Source organism: Pseudopodoces humilis, chromosome 3 (genome assembly GCF_049639895.1).
Source record: "Pseudopodoces humilis isolate 2021_Gansu_Grassland_sample_001 chromosome 3, ASM4963989v1, whole genome shotgun sequence".
NCBI classification, from domain to species: domain Eukaryota; kingdom Metazoa; phylum Chordata; class Aves; order Passeriformes; family Paridae; genus Pseudopodoces; species Pseudopodoces humilis.
Window position 1 is genome coordinate 113,991,053 of NC_142202.1, and position 23,567 is coordinate 114,014,619.

General features: G+C 46.9%; 1 protein-coding gene across 1 annotated transcript in view; it reads left to right on the forward strand.

Moving 5' to 3' along the window:
• Window positions 1-7,890: 7,890 nt before the first annotated feature.
• The window catches only part of EPHX2 (epoxide hydrolase 2), a 29,749-nt gene continuing 14,072 nt past the window's right edge, over window positions 7,891-23,567 (forward strand). Inside the window, exons 1-13 of the mRNA XM_088052884.1 lie at window positions 7,891-8,040; window positions 13,085-13,169; window positions 13,893-14,052; window positions 14,682-14,875; window positions 15,732-15,854; window positions 15,955-16,029; window positions 17,882-17,977; window positions 18,079-18,157; window positions 19,883-19,917; window positions 20,000-20,026; window positions 21,549-21,634; window positions 23,254-23,365; window positions 23,458-23,532. Of these exons, the coding sequence (XP_087909010.1) occupies window positions 7,931-8,040; window positions 13,085-13,169; window positions 13,893-14,052; window positions 14,682-14,875; window positions 15,732-15,854; window positions 15,955-16,029; window positions 17,882-17,977; window positions 18,079-18,157; window positions 19,883-19,917; window positions 20,000-20,026; window positions 21,549-21,634; window positions 23,254-23,365; window positions 23,458-23,532 (1,257 nt within the window). The 5' untranslated portion in view covers window positions 7,891-7,930. The remainder of the gene's footprint in view (window positions 8,041-13,084; window positions 13,170-13,892; window positions 14,053-14,681; window positions 14,876-15,731; window positions 15,855-15,954; window positions 16,030-17,881; window positions 17,978-18,078; window positions 18,158-19,882; window positions 19,918-19,999; window positions 20,027-21,548; window positions 21,635-23,253; window positions 23,366-23,457; window positions 23,533-23,567) is intronic.

Genomic DNA, 23,567 nt, shown 5'->3' on the forward strand with positions numbered 1-23,567 from the left:
ATGGGAAAAGATGGGAAAAGGGACGGGAAAAGGGATGGAAAAAAGGATGGGAAAAGGGGGGAAGGGTTGGGAAAAAATGGGAAAAGAATGGGAAAAGGGGTGGAAAAAGAGGTGGAAAAGGATGGGAAAAGGATGGAAAAAAAGATGGGAAAAGGATGGGAAAAAAGATGGGAAAAAGGATGGGAAAAAAGATGGGAAAGGGGATGGAAAAGGATGGAAAAAGGATGGAAAAAAAGATGGGAAAAGGGATGGAAAAGGATGGAAAAAGGATGGAAAAAAAGATGGGAAAAGGATGGGAAAAAAATGGGGAAAAGGATGGGAAAAAAATGGGAAAAGGGATGGAAAAAAAGATGGGAAAAGGGACTCAGGGAGGGAGGGCCCTGCACATCCCAAGCCTCACATCCAGACAATTGGGAATGGGAATTTCCCGGGAATCGGGATGGGAATGAGGCCCCACCACCCATCCCAAACCCCTTCCAAGCTTTTCCCGAGGTTTCATCCAGGAATTCGTGTGAATTCCCTCCCCAAAAAAAACCTTGGAATTGATTTCAATGCTGGAAACAGGAAACCGAATCCCGCTTTTCTCCCCCCAGCATTCCCACGTTTTTTTTGGGAGCGACGGAACCACCCCGAGGAGCCTCTTCCCGAATTTTCCGGGCCGGATCCTCAAGGAAACGAAGCCCATCCCAGCCTGGCCGGTGGAAAACTGGGAATTCTCGGCTCTTCCCGAGTTTATTTTTCCTCCCTGGGAATTCCAGTGGGCGGCCGCGGGAGGAGGAATGGGAAAAACTCGCGGGAAAAGCGGATCCGTCCTTACCCGGCTGGAAAAGGAGGAAGCAGCAGAAGAAAAGCGGGAAAATCCCGCGGGAAAAGCATCCCAGGGATCCCATCCTGGGAATAACAACAAAGAAAATCCCTCTGGAAAAGGGCGGGAAGGAGCTCAGCCGGGATCCAGGGAATTCCGGAGGCGTCTCCGTGGATTTTGGGCCCCGGTCAGCGCTCCCGGATTTCGTCCCTGGGAAAGAGAGGAATGTTCCTGGAATATCCCAGAGTTTTGGGTCAAAATCCTGGGATTTTGGGGCTTTGGAGAATCCCAAGGATTCTCTGGAGGAGATCCCGGATCCCACCTAAGGAAAATATTCCCGAAATTCTTCTTCCCTGTCCTTGGGAATGGGGGAAATCCAGGGATTTGCTGCTTTTCCAGGGATTCATCCACGGATTTCCCAACTCAAATCCCTGGAAAAGGAGCTGGGAACTGATCCTGGATCCCACCCGAGGAAAATATTCCCAAAATTCCATGGATTTCCCTCCTCAAATCCCTGGAAAAAGGAGGAATCTCTTCCCAAGGAAAATATTCCCAAAATTCTTCTTCCCTGTCCTTGGGAATGGGGGAAATCCAAGGATTTGCTGCTTTTCCAGGGATTCATCCATGGATTTCCCAACTCAAATCCCTGGAAAAGGAAAATATTCCCGAAATTCTGCTTCCTGGTCCTTGGGAATGGGGAAAAATCCAGGGATTTGCTGCTTTTCCAGGGATTAATCCATGGATTTCCCTCCTCAAATCCCTGGAAAAAGGAGGAATCTCTTCCCAAGGAAAATATTCCCGAAATTCTGCTTCCTGGTCCTTGGGAGTGGGGAAAAATCCAGGGATTTGCGGCTTTTCCAGGGATTTTTCCATGGATTTCCCAACTCAAATCCCTGGAAAAGGAAAATATTCCCGAAATTCTGCTTCCTGGTCCTTGGGAGTGGGGAAAAATCCAGGGATTTGTGGCTTTTCCAAAGATTTTTCCATGGATTTCCCAACTCAAATCCCTGGAAAAGGAGCTGGGAACTGATCCTGGATCCCACCCGAGGAAAATATTCCCAAAATTCCATGGATTTCCCTCCTCAAATCCCTGGAAAAAGGAGGAATCTCTTCCCAAGGAAAATATTCCCGAAATTCTGCTTCCTGGTCCTTGGGAGTGGGGAAAAATCCAGGGATTTGCGGCTTTTCCAGGGATTTTTCCATGGATTTCCCAACTCAAATCCCTGGAAAAGGAAAATATTCCCGAAATTCTGCTTCCTGGTCCTTGGGAGTGGGGAAAAATCCAGGGATTTGTGGCTTTTCCAAAGATTTTTCCATGGATTTCCCAACTCAAATCCCTGGAAAAGGAGCTGGGAACTGATCCTGGATCCCACCCGAGGAAAATATTCCCAAAATTCCATGGATTTCCCTCCTCAAATCCCTGGAAAAAGGAGGAATCTCTTCCCAAGGAAAATATTCCCGAAATTCTGCTTCCTGGTCCTTGGGAGTGGGGAAAAATCCAGGGATTTGCGGCTTTTCCAGGGATTTTTCCATGGATTTCCCAACTCAAATCCCTGGAAAAAGGAGGAATCTCTTCCCAAGGAAAACATTCCCGAAATTCTTCTTCCCTGTCCTTGGGAATGGGGGAAATCCAAGGATTTGCTGCTTTTCCAGGGATTCATCCATGGATTTCCCAACTCAAATCCCTGGAAAAGGAAAATATTCCCGAAATTCTGCTTCCTGGTCCTTGGGAGTGGGGAAAAATCCAGGGATTTGCGGCTTTTCCAGGGATTTTTCCATGGATTTCCCAACTCAAATCCCTGGAAAAAGGAGGAATCTCTTCCCAAGGAAAACATTCCCGAAATTCTTCTTCCCTGTCCTTGGGAATGGGGAAAATCGAAGGATTTCTTCCCGGTCCTTGGGAATGGGGGAAATCCAGGGATTTGCTGCTTTTCCAGGGATTCATCCATGGATTTCCCAACTCAAATCCCTGGAAAAAGGAGGAATCTCTTCCCGAAATCCCGTCCCGGGATATTCCCGGCAATCCCGGAATTCTTTGGGCGGGAAGAGAGCTCCGAGATTCCCGAATTCCCCGGGGCAGGGACGTTTTCCCTCTTCCCAATTTTTCCCACGTTTTATCCCCTCGGGATTCAAATCCTGGAATTTCATGGGATTAAAAAATCAACCAAATTCCCACCGGGAATGGGAAAAGTTGGGAATTGGGATGGATTTGGGAGGGGGGGGGGGAGGGGAGATGGTTCCTCCTTCCCAAATCCCACTGCATTCCCTGGAAAAAATTCCTCTCTCTCGGAGCTTTTCCAAGGTTTTTCCAGGTTTTTTTTTTTTCCTGGATTCTGCATCTTTCTCCATTCCCTGCGAAAATTCCTCCCCCTCAGAGCTTTTCCAGGATTTTTCCAGGGTTTTTCCAGGATTTTTCCAAGGTTTTTCCTTGGCCCTGCACCCCTCTCCATCCCCTGCAGGAATTCCTCCCTCTAAAGACTTTTCCAAGGTTTTTCCAGGATCTTTCCAGGGATTTTTCCAAGCTTTTCCCTTGATCCCCCATCCCCCTCCATTCCCTGCAGGAATTCCTTCCCCTCGGAGCTTTCCCAAGATTTTTCCAGGATTTTTCCAGGATTTTTCCCTGGTTTTTCCTCGTTCCCAAATCCCTCTCATTCCCCTGCAGGAATTCCTTTCCCTCGGAGCTTTTCCAAGGTTTTTCCCTATTTTTTCCGGGATTTTTCCAAGGTTTTTCCTTGGCCCTGCACCCCCCTCCATCCCCTGCAGGAATTCCTCTCCCTCTAAAGACTTTTCCAAGATTTTTCCAGGATTTTTCCAGGATTTTTCCTTGATCCCCCATCCCCCTCCATTCCCTGTAAAGATTCTTCCCCCTCGGAGATTTTCCAAGGTTTTTCCAAGGTTTTCCCCCATTTTTTTCCAGGATTTTCCTGGATTTTTCCAGTATTTTTCCTTGCTCCTGCACCCCCTTCCATCCCCTGCAGAAATTCCTCCCCTTCGGAGCTTTTCCAGGATTTTTCCAGGATTTTTCCAGGATTTTTCCAGGATTTTCCTTCCTCCTGCACCCTCTCCATCCCCTGCAGGAATTCCTCTCCCTCTAAAGACTTTTCCAAGGTTTTTCCAGGATTTTTCCAGGATTTTTCCCAGATTTTTCCTTGATCCCTCATCCCCCTCCATCCTCTGCAAGAATTCCTTCCCCTCGGAGCCTTTCCAAGGTTTTCCCTGGATTTTTCCAGGATTTTTCCAGGATTTTTCCAAGGTTTTTCCTTGATCCCCCATCCCCCTCCATCCCCTGCAGGAATCCCTCCCTCTAAAGACTTTTCCAAGGTTTTTCCTGGATTTTTCCAGGATTTTTCCAGGGATTTTTCCAAGGTTTTTCCTTGATCCCCCATCCCCCTCCATCCCCTGCAGAAATTCCTCTCTCTCTGAGCTTTTCCAAGGTTTTTCCAGGATTTTTCCCGGATTTTTCCTTCCTCCCTCATCCCCCTCCATCCCCTGCCGGAATTCCTCCCTCTCGGAGCTTTCCCAGGATTTTTCCTGGATTTTCCCAAGGTTTTTCCAAGATTTTTCCAAGGTTTTTCCTTGACCCTGCACCCTCTCCATCCCCTGCCGGAATTCCTCCCTCTGGGGACTTTTCCAAGGTTTTTCCAGGATTTTTCCCAGGATTTTTCCAAGGATTTTCCTTCCTCCCTCATCCCCCTCCATCCCCTGCAGGAATTCCTCTCCCTCGGAGCTTTTCCAGGATTTTTCCAGGATTTTTCCCTTGATCCCCCATCCCCCTCCATCCCCTGCAGAAATTCCTCCCTCTAAAGACTTTTCCAAGGTTTTTCCTGGATTTTTTCCGGGATTTTTCCAAGGTTTTTCCTTGCTCCTGCACCCCCCTCCATCCCCTGCCGGAATTCCTCCCCCTCGGAGCTTTCCCAAGGTTTTCCCAAGGCTTTTCCAAGGTTTTTCCAGCGGCAGCAGCAGCTCCCGCAGATCCCAACCCTCCTTCCCGATTTTCCCGCATCCCAAGGAATTCCCGGCTGGAATTTTCCCTCCCCCCCACCCTGGATTTGAAGCCTCTCCGCTCCTGGAATTCCCGAGCGCTTTTCCCGGGATCCTGGAAAAAACAAAACTCCCGGCATCAGGAATTGGGGGGGAAAAAAAAAAAAACCCGGGAATTTCTGGGATTTCAAATCCAGCCGGGAAAGATTCCCAGGAATTTTTCGGGAATTCGGGAACTTCCAAGGGAAACTTTCCAGCTCTTCCCAAGAGCGGGAATCGCGGAGATTCGCCGGGAAAAAGAAAAAATTCCCGGTTTTCCCAGCGGGAATCCAAGGAATTTCCTTACCTGCCCCCGGCCGAGATTCCCGAGCCGCTCATTCCCGCTGGAAAATCGGGATCGGGAGCGCTCCCAGGGAAAAAAAAAATCCGGGATGAGGATGGGGAAGGCTCCGGGAGGGCGGAGACTCCCGGGAATGGGGAGGAGGGAAAATCATGGAAAAGCTGGGAAGGAGCGGCGGGAACGAGGATTTGGGAATGAGGATCGGGAAGGGATTTGGGAAAGGGAAGGATCGGCCGGGAATTTATTTTGGGAATTCGGGATGGGAATGGGATGAAGGGGTCGGGAATTTGGGATGGGGATGAGGATGGAATCAGGGAATGATGGAAGGAGGATTTGGGAAAGGATTTGGGAAAGGATGGATTTGCTGGGAATTTTTTTTGGGAATTCGGGATGGGAATGGGAAGAAGGGGTTGGGAATTTGGGATGGGGATGAGGAAGGAATCAGGGAACGAGGGAATCAGGGAACGAGGGCGGGAAAAGGTCGGGAAAGGATTTGGGAAAGGATCGGGAAGAGCTGGGAAAGGACGGATTTGCCGGGAACTTTTTGGGAATTCGGGATGGGAATGGGAAGAAAGGGTTGGGAATTCGGGATGAGGAAGAAATCAGGGAATGAGGGCGGGAAAAGATCAGGAAAGGATTTGGGAAAGGGTTTGCCAGGAATTTTTTGGGGAATTCGGGATGGGAATGGGAAGAAGGGGTCGGGAATTTGGGATGGGGATGAGGATGGAATCAGGGAATGAGGATTTGGGAAAGGATTTGGGAAAGGACGGATTTGCTGGGAATTTTTTTTGGGAATTCAGGATGGGAATGGGAAGAAAGGGTTGGGAATTCGGGATGGGGAAGAAATCAGGGAATCAGGGAATGAGGATTTGGGAAAGGACGGATTTGCCGGGAATTTTTTTGGGAATTCGGGATGGGAATGGGAAGAAAGGGTTGGGAATTCGGGATGGGGATGAGGAAGGAATCAGGGAACGAGGGAATCAGGGAATGAGGGCGGGAAAAGGTCGGGAAAGGATTTGGGAAAGGATCGGGAAGGGCTGGGAAACGATCGGCCAGGAATTTTTTTGGGAATTCGGGATGGGAATGGGATGAAGGGGTCGGGAATTCGGGATGGGGATGAGGATGGAATCAGGGAATGAGGATTTGGGAAAGGATTTGGGAAAGGATTTGGGAAAGGACGGATTTCCCAGGAATTTTTTGGGAGTTGGGATGGGAATGGGATGGGGAGAGGGAATAATTTGGGAATTCGGGATGAGGAAGAAATCAGGGAATCAGGGAATGATGGAAGGAGGATTTGGGAAAGATTTTGGGAAAGGACGGATTTGCTGGGAATTTTTTTGGGAATTCGGGATGAGGACGAGGAATCAGGGAAGGGCTCGGGATCTTGGAAATTCGGGAATGTTTTCCCCAGGAGCCCCCCGGGAATTTCCAGGGATTGGGAATTTCACTGGGAAAAAACGGGATGGGAGCGACGGGATGAGCGCTTATCCCAGAAAAAACCTGGGAAAAACGGGAATATTCTGGGAATATTTTGGGAATATTTCAGGAATATTCTGGGAATATTTTGGGAATTTTATGGAATTTTTCCACTGGAAAACACCGAAGGAATGGGGACAGGGAACTGGGAATATTCTGTGAATCCCAGGAAAATTGTATGAGAATTCCAGGAAGATTCCAGGAGAATTCCAGGAAAATTCCAGGAAAATTCCCCGCAAAAAATCCTTTCCCACTTTTTTTTTTTTTCCCCCTTTTTTTTTCAGCAGAGATTCCCCAAAATCCCTGGGATTCCCAGAAATTCCTTGGGACCCCCTAAAAAGCTCTCCAGGATTCCCAAAAATCCCACTGGGACTCCTGAAATTCCTCAGGAAATCCCCAAAATCCCACAAGGGCCCCAAAAATTCCCACTTTGACCCCCCAAAATTCCCACTCTGATCCCAAAAATCCTTTTGTGACCCCAAAAAATCCCCCTGGAACCCCAAAAAATCCCATTTTGATCCCAAAATATCCCCCTGGAACCCCAAAAAATCCTCCTGGGACCCCAAAAAATCCTCCTGGAACCCCAAAAAATTCCCATTTTGATCCCAAAAATCCTCCCGGGACCCCAAAAATCCATCAGTGACCCCAAAAAACCCTCCTGGAACCCCAAAAAATCCCACTTTGATCCCAAAAAATCCTCCTGGAACCCCAAAAAATCCCACTTTGATCCCAAAAAACCCTCCTGGAACCCCAAAAAATCCTTCTTTGACCCCAAAAAATCCTCCTGGAACCCCAAAAAATCCCACTTTGATCCCAAAAAATCCCCCTGGAACCCCAAAATTCCTCTCGGGAACCCCAAAAATCCTCCCAGAACCCCAAAAAATTCCCCTGGAACCCCAAAAAATCCTCCTGGGAACCCCAAAAATTCCCACTTTGATCCCAAAAAAATCCCACTTTGACCCCAAAAATTCCCCCTGGATCCCCAAAAAATCCCACTTTGACCCCAAAAATCCTCCTGGAACCCCCAAAAAATCCTCCCGGCACCCCGAAATCCCCCCCGGCGGCTCCAATTTCCTGGAAAATCCCGGGATTTGGGGAAAATCGGGAATGGGGCGAAGGCCGGGGCCCCGCGGAGGGGGCGTGGCTTTCCAGGAGTGGGCGTGGCATCTGCGATGGGGCGTGGCCTCGGCGACGGGGGCGTGGTCACGACGAGTGGGCGTGGCTTCAACAGCGCGAGTGATCTCAGTTAGGGGCGTGGCTCGGCCGAGGGGGCGTGGCCTGGGCGCTGCCAAAGTCCGAGGCCGCGGGTTCGAGTCCCGGCTCCGACCATGGCGGCCCCGGCGCGGCGGGCGGTGCTGTTCGACCTTGGCGGCGTTTTGCTCACGCCGGGCCTTCAGCACTTCCTGAGCTCCTGCGAGAGCCAATGGGCCTTGCCCAGGTAGGGCACGGCTCGCTCCGGTTCGCTCCGGCTCGGTTCCGGTTCGGTTCCGCTCCGTTCCGAACCTCCCGGACTCCGCGCGGCCGAACGCGCCCGCCCGCGGCTTTAAGGAGCGCCCCGCTCTGCCCGAGAACCGCAAAATCAACGCGGCGATTTTGTGTTTGGCGGCGCCGCCCGCACCGGAGTTTGCGGCTGGAAATTTTGGGGGTTTTTAAGGCGGGAAAAGAAAAAAAAAATGGGAATAAAAAAATTGGGAATAAAAAAACTTGGAATAAAAAAATTGGGAATAAAAAAACTTGGGAAAAGAAAAAAATCGGGAATGAAAAATTTGGGACTTTGAGGCGGAGGAGGGATGGGAGAATCCCGGTGGAAGCAATTCCCCAGCTGGGATTTTCTTGGGAATGCTGGGGGAGTTGAATTAATAATTAAAAATTAATTAAAAATTAATAGGATTAATTAATAATTAAGCCCATCCCAGCGCGGGAATGCTGGCGGAGAACCGGAAAAACCGGGATTTGGAGATCCCAAAAGTTGCCGAGCGGGTTGGAAAAGGCGCAGGGAGGAGGGGGAGGGAGAAAAAAAATGGGAAAAATGGGAAAAAAATCGATCCCGGGAAAAAAATGGGATCGTAAATTCCCGGGGAAAAAAAATGGGATCGTAAATTCCCGGGAAAAAAAATGGGATCGTAAATTCCCGGGAAAAAAAATGGGATCGTAAATTCCCGGGGAAAAAAATGGGATCATAAATTCCCGGGAAAAAAAATGGGATAATAAATTAATGCAGAAAATGGGATAATGGATTTCCAAAAAATAAATGGGATAATGAATTCCCCAAAAAAAAATTGGGATAATAAATTCCCAAAATATTGGGAGAATAAATTCCCAAAAAAAATGGGATAATAAATTGTAAAAAATGGGATAATGGCTTCCCCAAAAAAATTGGGATAATAAATCCCACAAAAATAAATGGGATAATGAATTCCCGAAATAAAATGGGATAATGAATTCCCCAAAAAATTGGGATAATAAATCCCTAAAAACCGGGATAATAAATCCTAAAAAAAATGGGATAATTAATTCAAAAATTGTGATAATAAATCCCAATAAATGGGATAATTAATTCCAATAAATGGGATAATTAATTCCAATAAATGGGATGATTAATCCCAAAAAATGGGATAATAAATTCCCCCAAAAATTGGGATCATAAATCCCTAAAAAATGAGATAATTAATCACAAAAAATGGGATAATTAATAAAAAAAAAAAGGGATAATTAATTCCCAAGATAGGGATAATAATTCCCAATAAAATGGGATAATGAATCCCAAAAAACCGGGATAATAAATCCCAAAAATTGGGATAATAAATCCCAATAAATGGGATAATTAATTCCAATAAATGGGATAACTAATTCCAAAAATGGGATAATTAATTCCAAAAAATGGGATAATAAATCCCAAAAAAATGGGATCATTAATTCAAAAAATGGGATAATTAACTAAAAAAAAAGGGCATAATTAATTCCAAAAAATGGGATAATTAATTCCAATAAATGGGATAATTAATTCCAATAAATGGGATAATTAATCCAAATAAATGGGATAATAAATCCCAAAAAATGCGATCATTAATTCCAATAAATGGGATAATAAATCCCAAAATTGGGATAATTAATGCCAAAAAATTGGGATAATAAATCCCCCCAATAAATGGGATAATTAATCCCAATAAATGGGATAATTAATTCCAAAAGTGGGATAATAAATCCCAAAAAAATGGGGTAATAAATTCCAATAAATGGGATAATAAATACAAAGAATGGGATAATTAATCCAAATAAATGGGATAATTAATTCAAAAATGGGATAATAATTCCCAATAAAATGGGATAATGAATCCCAAAAAACCGGGATAATAAATCCCAAAAATTGGGATAATTAATTCAAAGAAATGGGAAAATTAATTCCAATAAATGGGATAACTAATTCCAAAAATGGGATAATTAATTCAAAAAAAATGGGATAATAGATGCTAATAAATGGGATAATAAATCCCTAAAAAATGGGATCATTAATTCAAAAAATGGGATAATTAACTAAAAAAAAAAGGGCATAATTAATTCCAAAAAATGGGATAATTAATTCCAATAAATGGGATAATTAATTCCAATAAATGGGATAATTTATCCCAATAAATGGGATAATTAATCCAAATAAATGGGATAATAAATCCCAAAAAATGCGATCATTAATTCCAATAAATGGGATAATAAATCCCAAAATTGGGATAATTAATGCCAAAAAATTGGGATAATGAATCCCCCCAATAAATGGGATAATTAATCCAAATAAATGGGATAATTAATTCCAAAAGTGGGATAATAAATCCCAAAAAAATGGGGTAATAAATTCCAATAAATGGGATAATAAATACAAAAAATGGGATAATTAATCCAAATAAATGGGATAATTAATTCAAAAATGGGATAATAATTCCCAATAAAATGGGATAATTAATCCCAAAAACCCGGGATAATAAATCCCAAAAAATGGGATAATTAATCCAAATAAATGGGAAAATTAATTCAAAAAAATTGGGAACATAAAACGCAAAAAATGGGATCATTAATTCCAATAAATGGGATACTAAATGCAAAAAAATGGGATAATTAATTAAAAAAAAATGGGATAATAATTCCCAATAAATGGGATAATAAATCCCAAAAAATGGGATAATAAATCCCAAAAAACCGGGATCATAAATCAAAAAAAAATGGGTTAATTAATTCCAATAAATGGGATAATTAATTCCAATAAATGGGATAATTAATTCCAAAAAATTAGGATAATAAAACCCAAAAAAATGGGAAAATAAATCCCTAAAAAATGGGATAATAAATTCCCAAAAATTGGTATAATAAATTCAAAAAATGGGATAATGAATCCCTAAAAAAATGGGATAATTAATTCCCAAAATAGGGATCATAAATCCCAATAAATGGGATAATTAAATCCAAAAAATGGGATAATAAATCCCAATAAATGGGATAAAAATTCTCAATAAATGGGATAATAAATACCAAAAATGGGATAATAATTCCCAATAAAATGGGAAAATAAATCCCAAAAAAATGGGATCATTAATTCCAAAAAAATGGGATAATTAATTCCAAAAATGTTGGGATGATTAATTCCAAAAATGGGATAATAATTCCCAATAAATGGGATAATAAATCCCAATAAATGGGATCATTAATTCCAAAAAATTGGGATAATAAATCCCAAAAAACCGGTATCATAAATCCCAATAAATGGGATAATAAATCCCAATAAATGGGATAATTAATTCCAATAAATGGGATAATTAATTCCAATAAGTGGGATAATAAATCCCAAAAATTGGGATCATAAATCCCAGAGCAAATCCCAGGGGCCTCCCGGTCGATTTTTTGGGAATTTCTCATTCCCGGGATTTGTTGGGATCGATCCCGGGAGTCGCGATTCCCAAAATTCCTCAGGCAGCTCCCGGGATTTCTGCCTCAGTTTCCCTGGAATTGGGGTTTGGGATCTGGGATTTGGGGTTTGGGGTTCGGGATTTTGGGATTTGGGATCTGGGATTTGGGGTTTGGGCTCTGGATTTGGGATTTGGGATCGAAAATTTGGGATTTGGGATTTGAGGGTTGGGATTTGGGATCTGGGATTGGGATTCGGGATTTGGGATCTGGGTTATGGGAATTGGGTTTGGGAATTGGGATCTGAAATTTGGGATTCGGGATTTGGGAATTGGGGTTTGGGAATTGGAGTTTGGGATCTGGGGTTTGGGACTGGGATTTGGGATTGGGATCAGGGATTGGGATTTGGGAATTGCGAATGGGGATTTGGGGTTTCAAATCCGAGGTTTGGGATTTGGGATCTGGGATCAGGGATTTGGGATCTGGGATGGGGATCTGGGCTCTGGGATTTGGGAATTGGGATCTGGAATCAGGATTTGGGATCTGGAATCAGGATTTGGGATCTGGGCTCTGGGATTTGGGATCTGGGATCAGGGATTTGGGATCTGGGATCTGGGATTTGGGCTCTGGGATTTGGGATCTGGAATCAGGATTTGGGATCTGGAATCAGGATTTGGGATCTGGAATCAGGATTTGGGATCTGGGCTCTGGGATTTGGGATCTGGGATCTGGGATTTGGGATCTGGGATCTGGGATTTGGGATCTGGGATTTGGGATCAAGGATCAGGGATTTGGGATCTGGGATCTGGGATCTGGGATTTGGGCTCTGGGATTTGGGATCTGGGCTCTGGGATTTGGGATTTGGGATCTGGGATTTGGGCTCTGGGATTTGGGATCTGGGATCAGGGATTTGGGATCTGGGATCTGGGATCTGGGATTTGGGATTTGGGATTTGGGATCTGGAATCAGGATTTGGGATCTGGGCTCTGGGATTTGGGATCTGGGATCTGGAATCAGGATTTGGGATCTGGAATCAGGATTTAGGATCTGGGATCAGGGATTTGGGATCTGGGATCTGGGATTTGGGATCTGGGATTTGGGGTTTGGGATTTGGGATCGGGATTTGGGCTCTGGGATTTGGGATCTGGGATCAGGGATTTGGGATCTGGGATCTGGGATTTGGGATTTGGGATCTGGAATCAGGATTTGGGATCTGGGCTCTGGGATTTGGGATCTGGGATCTGGAATCAGGATTTAGGATCTGGGCTCTGGGATTTGGGATCTGGGATCAGGGATTTGGGATCTGGGATCAGGGATTTGGGCTCTGGGATTTGGGCTCTGGGATCAGGGATCAGGGATTTGGGATTTGGGGTTTGGGATTTGGGATCGGGATTTGGGCTCTGGGATTTGGGATCAGGGATCAGGGATTTGGGATCAGGGATTTGGGATCAGGGATCAGGGATTTGGGATCAGGGATTTGGGATCTGTGCTCTGGGATTTGGGATCAGGGATTTGGGATTTGGGATCAGGGATTTGGGATCAGGGATTTGGGATCTGTGCTCTGGGATTCCCAGCGCGGCTGTTCACGGCAGGAATTTCCTGCGGGACGCGCTGTTCTCCGGCGGATCCCAGAGCCCGTATTCCCGAGCCTCGCGCGGCCACATCACCCTCAGCCAGGTGGGAATTCCGGGAATTCCGGGAATTCTTTCTCCGGGAACGGCCCCAGGAAAAACCCCGGAATTCCCACGGAGCCCTTCCGGAAATGGAACTTTTCCCAGGGGAATTTCCCGGTTTCTTGGGTTTTTCCCACCGGGAATTTCCCAGTTTGATTCCAGAATTTTTCCCATGGGAATTTCCCCAATTCCAGAACTTTTCCCATGGGGAATTTCCCAGTTTCTTGGATTTTTCCCACTGGGAATTTCCCAGTTCCCAGAAATTTTCCCATGGAATTTTCCCCGATTCCAGACCTTTTCCCATGGGAATTCCCCCCTTCCCTGGGTTTTTCCCACCGGGGAATTTCCCCGATTCCAGAACTTTCCCACCAAGAATTTCCCCGAATTCCATGACTTTTCCAATGGGAATTCCCACATTCCCGACCTTTCCCCCGGGAATTTCCCAGTTTGATTCCACGACTTTTCCCATTGGGAATTTCCCAATTTCCCATGGGAATTTCCCCAATTCCAGACCTTTTCCCATAGGGGAATTCCCCCCTTCCCTGGGTTTTTCCCGCCAGGAATTTCCCAGATCCCAGGAATTTTCCCATGGGGAATTCCCCGAATTCCCTGACTTTTCCCAACGGGAATTTTTCCCAGATCCCAGAACTTTTCCCATGGGAATTTCCCACATTCCCAACCTTTCCCATCCCGGAATTCCTCCCTCCTCTCTCCTTGTTTTTTCCAGCTGCTCTCGGAGCTGGATTCCGGCTGCCGCCGTCGCGCCCATTCCTTGGGAATCGCCATTCCCGAGGGATTTTCCGTCTCCCGGCCGTTCCAGGAGCTCCGGGAGCGGGCGCGGATCCAGGGCCGGATGCTGAGGGCGGCCGGGATCCTGAGCAGGAACGGTGGGAATGCGCTCCCGGAAAAAATCCGGGATTTGGGGGGGGTTTATTTGGGATGGAAACGGTGAAATCCGGGAAAAAATCTGGGAATTTTGGGGGTTTTGGGGATCAGGATTCCAGAATTCCTGGGAAAATCTGGGAATTTTGGGTGGGGTTTGGGGATAAAATTTTGAGATTTGGGGGTTTTGGGGATCCCAAAAATTCCCATTCTCAAGAGATCCGGGATGGGGAATTCCTGAGAGATCCGGGATGGAGAATTCCTGAGAGATCCGGGATGGGAAATTCCCGAGAGATCTGGGATGGAGAATTCCTGAGAGATCCAGGATCGAGCATTCCCGAAATCCAGGATGAAGAATTCTCAAGAGATCCAGGATGGAGAATTCCCAAGATCCAGGATGGAGAATTCCCAAGAGATCCGGGATGGAGAATTCCCGAGATCCAGGATGAAGAATTCCCGAGAAAGATCCAGGAGGGAGAATTCCCAAGATCCAGGATGGAGAATTCCCAAGAGATGCGGGATGGAGAATTCCCGAGATCCGGGATGGAGAATTCCTGAGAGATCCAGGATGAAGAATTCCCAAGGTCCGGGATGGAGAATTCCAACGGGGATTCTGTTTTTCCCCTCCCGCCAGGATTCCGGACGTGCATCCTCACCAATTCCTTCCTGGACGACTCCGGCTCCGGGAATTTCCCTCCGGCCGCGCTCCGGCGGCGCCTCCGGAGCCACTTCCAGCTGCTGCTGGAATCCTGCCGGATCGGGATGAGCAAACCGGATCCCGGGATTTACCGCCACGCCCTGGAGCAGCTCCAGGCACAGCCACGGGAGGTGCCGGAATTCCCATCCCAAAAAAATCCTGGGAATTTTGGGGGTTTTGGGGAGCTCAAATCCTTGGATTTTCCAGGGAATGGGAAGCCCCTGGAGGTGCCACAATCCCAAAAAAATCCTGGGAATTTCGGGAGTTTTGGGATCCCGAATCCTTGGATGTTCCTGGGAATGGGAAGCCCCTGGAGGTGCCACAATCCCCCAGAAAAGTGGGAATTTGGGGTTTTTTTGGGGTCCCGAATCCTTGGATGAATCCTTGGATTTTCCAGGGAATGGGAAGCCCCCGGAGGTGCCACAATCCCAAAAAAATCCTGGGAATTTCGGGGGTTTTGGGATCCCGAATCCTTGGATGTTCCTGGGAATGGGAAGCCCCTGGAGGTGCCACAATCCCAAAAAAATCCTGGGAATTCGGGGGGTTTTTGGGATCCCGAATCCCTGGATGAATCCTTGGATATCCCCAGGGATTTGAAGCCTGAGGAGATGCCAAAATCCCAAAAAAAACCTGGGAATTCCGGGATTTTCCAATCCCACAAATCCCTGGATGAATCCTTGGATCTCCCCAGGGATTTGAAGCTTCCAGAGATGCCAAAATCCCAAAAAAATCCCCTGGGAATTTGGGATTTTCCAGGCTCCCAAATCCTTGGATTTTTGTGGGAACGTGAAGCCACAGGAGATGCCAAAATCCCAAAAAGACCTGGGAATTCTGGGGTTTTCCAGTCCCCCAAATTTTTGGATCAATCCTTGGATATTCCCAGGGATTTGAAGCCTCGAAAGATCCCAAAATCCCCAAAATCCGCGGCCGGGAGGATTTTTCCCGCCATCGGATCCGAGCCGGGGCCATTCCCGGTTTTTTTCCCAGGTGATTTTCCTGGATGAGCTGGAGGAAAACCTGGAGCCGGCTCGGGAATTGGGAATGGCCACGATCCTGGTCCGGGACACGGAATCCGCTCTCCGGGATCTGCAGGAGCTCTCCGGGATCCAGGTGTGGGGAAAAAAACCAGGCCGGAATTCCCAAGATTCCCGGGATTGCGGGAATTCCCACGGAATTCCCGGAGATCTTTCCGTGCTCCCGATTCCCGCAGCTCCTGAGCCCGGAGGAGCCGCTGCCGACCCCGTGCGCTCCGGACGACGTCGCCCACGGATACGTCTCCATCCGGGTCCGGAAAAAGGCGGGAACGGCCGGGATTCCAGGCTGGGATCTGGGAATGGGAGATTCCAGTTTGGGGTCTGGGAATGGCCGGAATTCCAGGCTGGGATCTGGGAATGGGAGAGATTCCAGGCTGGGACCTGCTGGGATTGGCCAGGATTCCAGGCTGGGATCTGCTGGGATCAGCTGGGAATGGGCGGAATTCCAGGCTGGGATCTGGGAATGGCTGGGATTCCAAGCTGGGATCTGCTGGGATCGGCTGGGAATGGCTGGGATTCCAGTGTGGGATCTGCTGGAATCTGCTGGGATCGGCTGGGAATGGCTGGGAATGGGAGAGATTCCAGGCTGGGACCTGCTGGGATTGGCTGAGATTCCAGGCTGGGATCTGGGAATGGGTGGAATTCCAGGCTGGGATGTGCTGGGAATGGGAGAGATTCCAGGCTGGGATCTGGGAATGGGAGAGATTCCAGGCCGGGATCTGGGAATGGGAAAGATTCCAGGCTGGGATCTGCTGGGAATGGGAGAGATTCCAGGCCGGGATCTGGGAATGGGAGAGATTCCAGTTCAGGATCTGCTGGGAATGGGCGGAATTCCAAGCTGGGATCTGGGAATGGGAATGGGAAAATTTCCAGAGTGGGATCTGCTGGGAATGGCTGGGAATGGGAGAGAATCCAGGCTGGGACCTGCTGGGATTGGCCGGGATTCCAGGCTGGGATCTGGGAATGGCTGGGAATGGGAGAGATTCCAGGCTGGGACCTGCTGGGATTGGCTGAGATTCCAGGCTGGGATCTGCTGGGATCTGCTGGGAATGGGCGGGATTCCAGGCTGGGATCGGGGAATGGGAGATTCCAATTTGGGATCTGGGAATGGGCGGAATTCCAGGCCAGGATCTGCTGGGAATGAGTGGAATTCCAGGCTGGGATGTGCTGGGAATGGGAGAGATTCCAGGCTGGGATCTGCTGGGAGTGGCTGGGAATGGGCAGAATTCCAAGCTGGGACCTGCTGGGAGTGGCTGGGATTCCAGGCTGGGATCTGGGAATGGCCGGAATTCCAAGCTGGGATCTGGGAATGGGAGAGATTCCAGGCTGGGATCTGGGAATGGGAGAGATTCCAGGCTGGGATCTGCTGGGATCGGCTGGGAATGGCTGGAATTCCAGTTTGGGATCTGGGAATGGCCGGGATTCCAGGCCGGGATCTGGGAATTGGAAAAATTCCAGGCTGGGATCTGCTGGGAATGGGAATGGGAAAATTTCCAGAGTGGGATCTGCTGGGAATGGCTGGGAATGGGAGAGAATCCAGGTTGGGATCTGGGAATGGCCGGGATTCCAGGCTGGGAATGGGAATGGGGAATATTCCAGTTCGGGATCTGCTGGGATCTGCTGGGAATGGCTGAGGAAAATCTGAGGAGTTTCTCCCAGGAATCCCTGAGGAATTTTTCCTGGGATCCCTGAGGAAGGAATTCCCGTTTTCCTGGGATCCCTGAGGAATTTTCCCAGGATCCCTGAGGAAGGAATTCCCGTTTTCCCAGGAATCCCTGAAGAATTCCCATTTTCCCAGGATCCCTGAGGAATTTTCCCGGGATCCCTGAGGAATTCCCATTTTCCCAGGAATCCCTGAAGAAGGAATTCCCGTTTTCCTGGGATCCCTGAGGAATTTTCCCAGGAATCCCTGAGGAAGGAATTCCCGTTTTCCCGGGATCCCTGAAGAATTCCCACTTTCCCAGAATCCCTGAGGAATTTTTCCCGGAATCCCTGAGGAATTTTTCCCAGGAATCCCTGAGGAATTTTCCCCAGGAATTCCCGAGGAATTCCCGTTTTCCCGGGATCCCTGCGGAAGGAATTCCCGGTTTTTTTTTTCCCCAGCCGGGAGTTCGGCTGCACTTTGCGGAGCTGGGCCAGGGCCCCGTGATCTGCCTGTGCCACGGATTCCCGGAATCCTGGCTCTCCTGGCGCTTCCAGGTGACGCAAAATCCCGGGAATTCACCCCCGCGGATCCCAGCCGGAATTCCCGGGGGAATTCCCGAGGATCCGTCGGGAATTCCGCTCTTTTCCGGCGGCAGATCCCGGCCTTGGCCGACGCCGGATTCCGGGTGATCGCCCTGGAAATGAAGGGATACGGAGAATCCACGGCTCCGCCGGGTGAGCCCGGAATTCCCGGGATTTTTTTGGGATTGGAATGTCGGGGGGACGGGAGGGGATGGGGATGGGAAAATCGGGAATGTTGGTGGGGAATTCCTGGAATTTTTTGGGGGGGGTTTTTTTTGGAGGGGATGGGGAGGGAAATGGAGGGAAAATCGGGAAAAGGAGGAAAAATCCGGGAAAAGGAGGGAAAATTGGGAAAAGGGGGAAAAATTTGGGAAATGGGAAGGGAGAAATGGGGAAAAGGAGGAAAAATTGGGAAAAGGAGGGAAAATGGGGAAAATGAGAAAAAATTGGGAAAAGGGAAGAGAAAAATTGGGAAAAGGAGGGAAAATGGGGAAAAGGAGGGAAAATTTGGAATAGGAGGGAAAATGGGGAAAAGGGAAGGGAAAAATTGGGAAAAGGAGGAAAAATTTGGGAAAAGGGAAGGGAAAATGGGGAAAAGGAGGAAAAATTGGGAAAGGGAGGAAAAATGGGGAAAAGGAGGAAAAACTGGGAAAAGGGAAGGGAAAAAACAGGAAAAGGGAAGAGGAAAATCGGGAAAAGGAGGAAAAATTGGGAAAAGGAGGAAAAATTCGGAAAAGGGAAGGGAAAAATGGGGAAAAGGAGGAAAATCGGGAAAAGGGAAAGGAAAAATCGGGAAAAGGAGGGAAAATGGGGAAAATGAGAAAAAAATCAGGAAAAGGGAAGGGAAAGATTGGGAAAAGGAGGAAAAATCAGGAAAAGGAGGAAAAATCAGGAAAAGGAGGAAAAATCAGGAAAAGGAGGAAAAATCAGGAAAAGGGAAGGGAAAGATCGGGAAAAGGGAAGGGAAAAATTGGGAGAAGGAGAGGAAAAATTCCAGAAAAAATGGGGGGAAAATGGGGGAAAAATTCAGGAAAATTCGGGAAGATTTGGGAAAAATTCCTGAAAAAAGAGGGCAAATCCGAGGGAAAAAGGAGGGGAAAAAAGGGGGAAAAAAAAGGTGGAAAAAAGGAGGAAAAAATGGAAAAAAGAGGGAAGAAAAAGGAGGGGAAAAAGGGGGAAATGCAGGAAAAATCGGGAAAAGGAGGCGGGAAAAAATCCCAGGAAAAATGGGGAAAAAAATGAGGGAAAAATTTGGGAAAATTCGGGAAAATTTGGGAAAAAATTCCTGAAAAAAAGAGGGAGAATCAGAGGGGGAAAAGGAGATGGAAAAACAGGGAAAAAATTGGGAAAAAAAGGAGAAAAAAGGGAAGAAAAATGAGGAAAAATGGGGGAAAAGGGAGGGAAAAGGGAGGGAAAAAAGGAGGGAAAGGGGAGGAAAGAAAAGGAGGAAAAATGGAGGAAAAATGGGAAAAATGCGGGAAAAAATAGGGGAAAATGAGGGAAAAACCCAGAAAAAATCAGGAAAAGGAAGGGAAAAATGGGAAAATTCCTGAAAAAAATGGGAAGGATCAGAGGGGGAAAAGGAAGGGGGAAAAAGGAAAAAAAAAGAGGAAAAAAGGAGGAAAAAACTGGAAAAAATTGGGAAAAAAAGGGAAGAAAGAGGAGGGGAAAAAGGGGAAAATGCAGGAAAAATCAGGAAAAGGAGGGGGGGAAAAAACCAGAAAAAATTGGGAAAGGGCGGGAAAAAATCCCAGAAAAATTGGGGAAAAATGAGGGAAAAAATTTGGGAAAATTCGGGAAAATTTGGGAAAAGTTCCTGAAAAAAAGAGGGAGAATCCGAGGGGAAAAGGAATGACGGATCCGGCGTTTTTCCCGCAGATATCCCGGAATATTCCCAGGAGCAGATCTGCAAGGTGAGGAATTCCTGGGAATGGGGGAGGCCGGGAAAGGCCGATCCCGACGGGATCTGATCCCGATCCCTCGTCCTTTTCCCAGGATTTTGTGACTTTCCTGGATAAACTGGTGAGGATTTCCGGGAAAAGTTGGGAATTCTCGGCGTTCCTGGGAAATCTGGGAATTCTTGGAATGGCAGGGGATCTGGGGATTTCTGGGATGGGAAATCCGGGAATCGCAGCTGGGAGAATTCCAGGATTTCTGGGATGGGAAATCCGGGAATCAGGGCTGGGAGAATTCCAGGATTTCTGGGAATCACGGCTGGGAGAATTCCGGGATTTCTGGGATGGGAAATTTGGGAATCACAGCTGGGATAATTCCAGGATTTTTCCATTGGCTGGGAAATCACAGCTGGGAGAATTTGGGAGAATTCCAGGATTTCTGGGAATCAGAGATGGAAGAATTCCAGGATTTTTGGGGTGGGAAATTTGGGAATCAGGGCTGGGAGAATTCCAGGATTTCTGGGAGTCACGGCTGGGAGAATTCCGGGATTTCTGGGTGGGAAATTTGGGAATCAGGGCTGGGAGAATTCCAGGATTTTTGGGGTGGGAAATTTGGGAATCAGGGCTGGGAGAATTCCAGGATTTCTGGGAATCACGGCTGGGAGAATTCCGGGATTTCTGGGTGGGAAATTTGGGGATCACAGCTGGGAGAATTCCGGGATTTCTGGGCTGATCCCAAGGATCGGGAGTGTGGAGGGATCAGGGTTGGAAAAATGATCCCAAATGTCGGGAATGGCCGGGAATCACAGCTGGGAAAAAGGGGGGGAGATCCCAGGAAAAAAAAGAGGGAGAATCGGGGGGAAAAGGAGGGAAAAAAACCGGGGAAAAAATGGGAATGTGAAACGGGAAAGGAGGGAAAAAGGGGAAAATTAAAGGAAAAAAACAGGAGCAAAAAAGGCCCAAAAAAAAGGGGAAAAAGGAGGGAAAAAAGAGGGAAAAAAAGGGGGAAAATCCCAGAAAAACTGGGAGAATCAGAGGGAAAAAAGGAGAAAAATAACAGGGAAAAAATGGGAATATAAAACAGAAAAAAGGGGGGGAAAGGAAGGAAAAAAGGAGGAAAAAAGGGAAAATTAAAGGGGAAAAAAAAGGAGAAAAAAATCCCCAAAAAAAGGGGGAAAAAGGGGGAAAATCCCAGAAAAAAAAGAGGGGGAATCAGCAGGAAAAAAGAGGGGGGGAACGAGGAAAAAATGGGAATTTGAAACAGAAAAAAGGGGGAAAAGAAGGGGAAAAAAGGGGAAAATTAAAGGGAAAAAAAGGAGAAAAAAATCCTGGAAAAATGGGGGAAAAGAGGAAAAAATGGGGAAAAAATGGGGAAAATCCCAGAAAAAAAGAGGGAAAATGGGGGGGAAAAGGAGGGAAAAAACCCAGGGAAAAATGGGAATTTGAAACAGAAAAAAGGGGGAAAAGAAGGGGAAAAAAGGGGAAAATTAAAGGGAAAAAAAGGAGGAAAAAATCCCAAAAAATGGGGAAATTAAATGGGAAAAAAAAGATAAAAAATCCGGGAAAAAAAATGGGAATGCAAAAAGAAAAAAGGGGGAAAGAAGGGAAAAGAAGGAGGGAATAAATGCCGGGAATTCCGTTTTCCGTAGGGAATTCCGAGGGTGATCCTGGTCGGGCACGACTGGGGCGGCGCCGTGGCCTGGAATGTGGCCCTGTTCTATCCCGAGCGGCTCCGGTGAGTCCGGAATAAATCCCGGAAAATTCCAGGGAAAATCCAGGAAAAAAACCTGGAAAATTCCAGGGAAAATGCCGGAAAAATACCAGGAAATTCCAGGGAAAATCCCAGAAAATATCCTGGAAAATTCCAGGGAAAATCCCAGAAAATATCCTGGAAAATTCCAGGGAAAATGCCGGGAAAAAACCTGGAAAATTCCAGGGAAAATGCCGGAAAAATACCAGGAAATTCCAGGGAAAATCCAGGAAAATATCCTGGCGAATTCCAGGGAAAATGCCGGAAAATATCCTGGAAATTCCAGGGAAAATCCAGGAAAATAGCCTGGAAAATTCCAGGGAAAATGCCGGAAAATAGCCTGGAAATTCCAGGGAAAATGCCGGAAAATAGCCTGGAAAATTCCAGGGAAAGTGCCGGAAAATATCCTGGAAAATTCCAGGGAAAATCCAGGAAAATATCCTGGAAAATTCCAGGGAAAGTGCCGGAAAATATCCTGGGAAATTCCAGGGAAAATCCAGGAAAATATCCTGGAAAATTCCAGGGAAAGTGCCGGAAAATATCCTGGGAAATTCCAGGGAAAATCCAGGAAAATATCCTGGAAAATTCCAGGGAAAATGCCGGAAAATATCCTGGAAAATTCCAGGGAAAATCCAGGAAAATATCCTGGAAATTCCGGGGAAAATCCAGGAAAATAGCCTGGAAAATTCCAGGGAAAGTGCCGGAAAATATCCTGGAAAATTCCAGGGAAAATGCCGGAAAATATCCCGGAAAATTCCAGGAAAAATCTCAGAAAAATCCCAGAAAATTCCAGAAAATCCTGGGAAATCCCGGGAAAATACCGGAAAAATACCGGGGAATCCCAGAAAATTCCTGGGAAATACCAGAAAACTCCAGAGAATCCCGGAAAAATCCCAGAAAATCCCAGGAAATTATGGGAATATCCTGGGAAATCCTGGAAAATACCAGGAAATCCCAGAAAATTCCTGGGAAATCCCAGAAAATTCCAGAAAATCCCAGGAAATCCTGGAAAATCCCGGAAAATCCCAGGAAATTCCGAAAAATCCCAGAAAATCTCAGAAAATCCCAGAAAATCCCAGAAAATCCTGGGAAATCCCAGAAAATCTCAGAGAATCCTGGAAAATCCCAGGAAATCCCAGAAAATCCTGGGAAATCCTGGAAAAATCCCAGAAAATCTCAGAAAATCCCAGGAAATCCCAGAAATTCCCAGAAAAATCCCAGAAAATCCCCGAAAAATCAGGAAAAATCCCAGAAAATCCCGGGAAATTCCAGAAAAATTCCAGATAATTCCAGAGAATCCCAGAAAATCCCAGAAAATCCCAGAAAATTCCAGAAAAATTCCAGAAAAATCCAAGAAAAATTCCTGAAAAATTCCAGAAAATAATGGAAAAATCCCAGAAAATTCCAGAAAAATTCCAGAAAAATCCCAGAAAATCCTGGAAAAATCCTGGGAAATCCCGGAAAAATCCCAGAAAATCCCTGGAAATTCCAGAAAATCTGAGAAAATTTTAGAAAATCCCAGAAAAATCCCAGAAAATTCCAAGAAAATCCCAGAAAATCCCAGAAAATTCCCAGAAAATCCCAGAAAATCCCGGAATTCCCAGAGCCGTGGCCTCGCTGAACACTCCGTACCGCCCGGCCGATCCCAACACGGATATCATGGAAAAGTTGGAATCTCATCCCGCCTTCGATTACCAGTTCTACTTCCAGGAGCCGGTGAGAATTCCTGGATTCGATCCCGGGGTTTTTTTCAGGATCCGGTGCCGGGGTTGGGCTGATCCCGGTTTTTTTCCGGGATTTTTCTGTAGGGAGTGGCGGAAGCGGAGCTGGAAAAGGACGTGGGAAGGACCCTGAAGATCCTGATCCGCTCCTCGAGCCGGGAGGTGACGCCGGGATCGGGATCGGGATTGGGATCGGG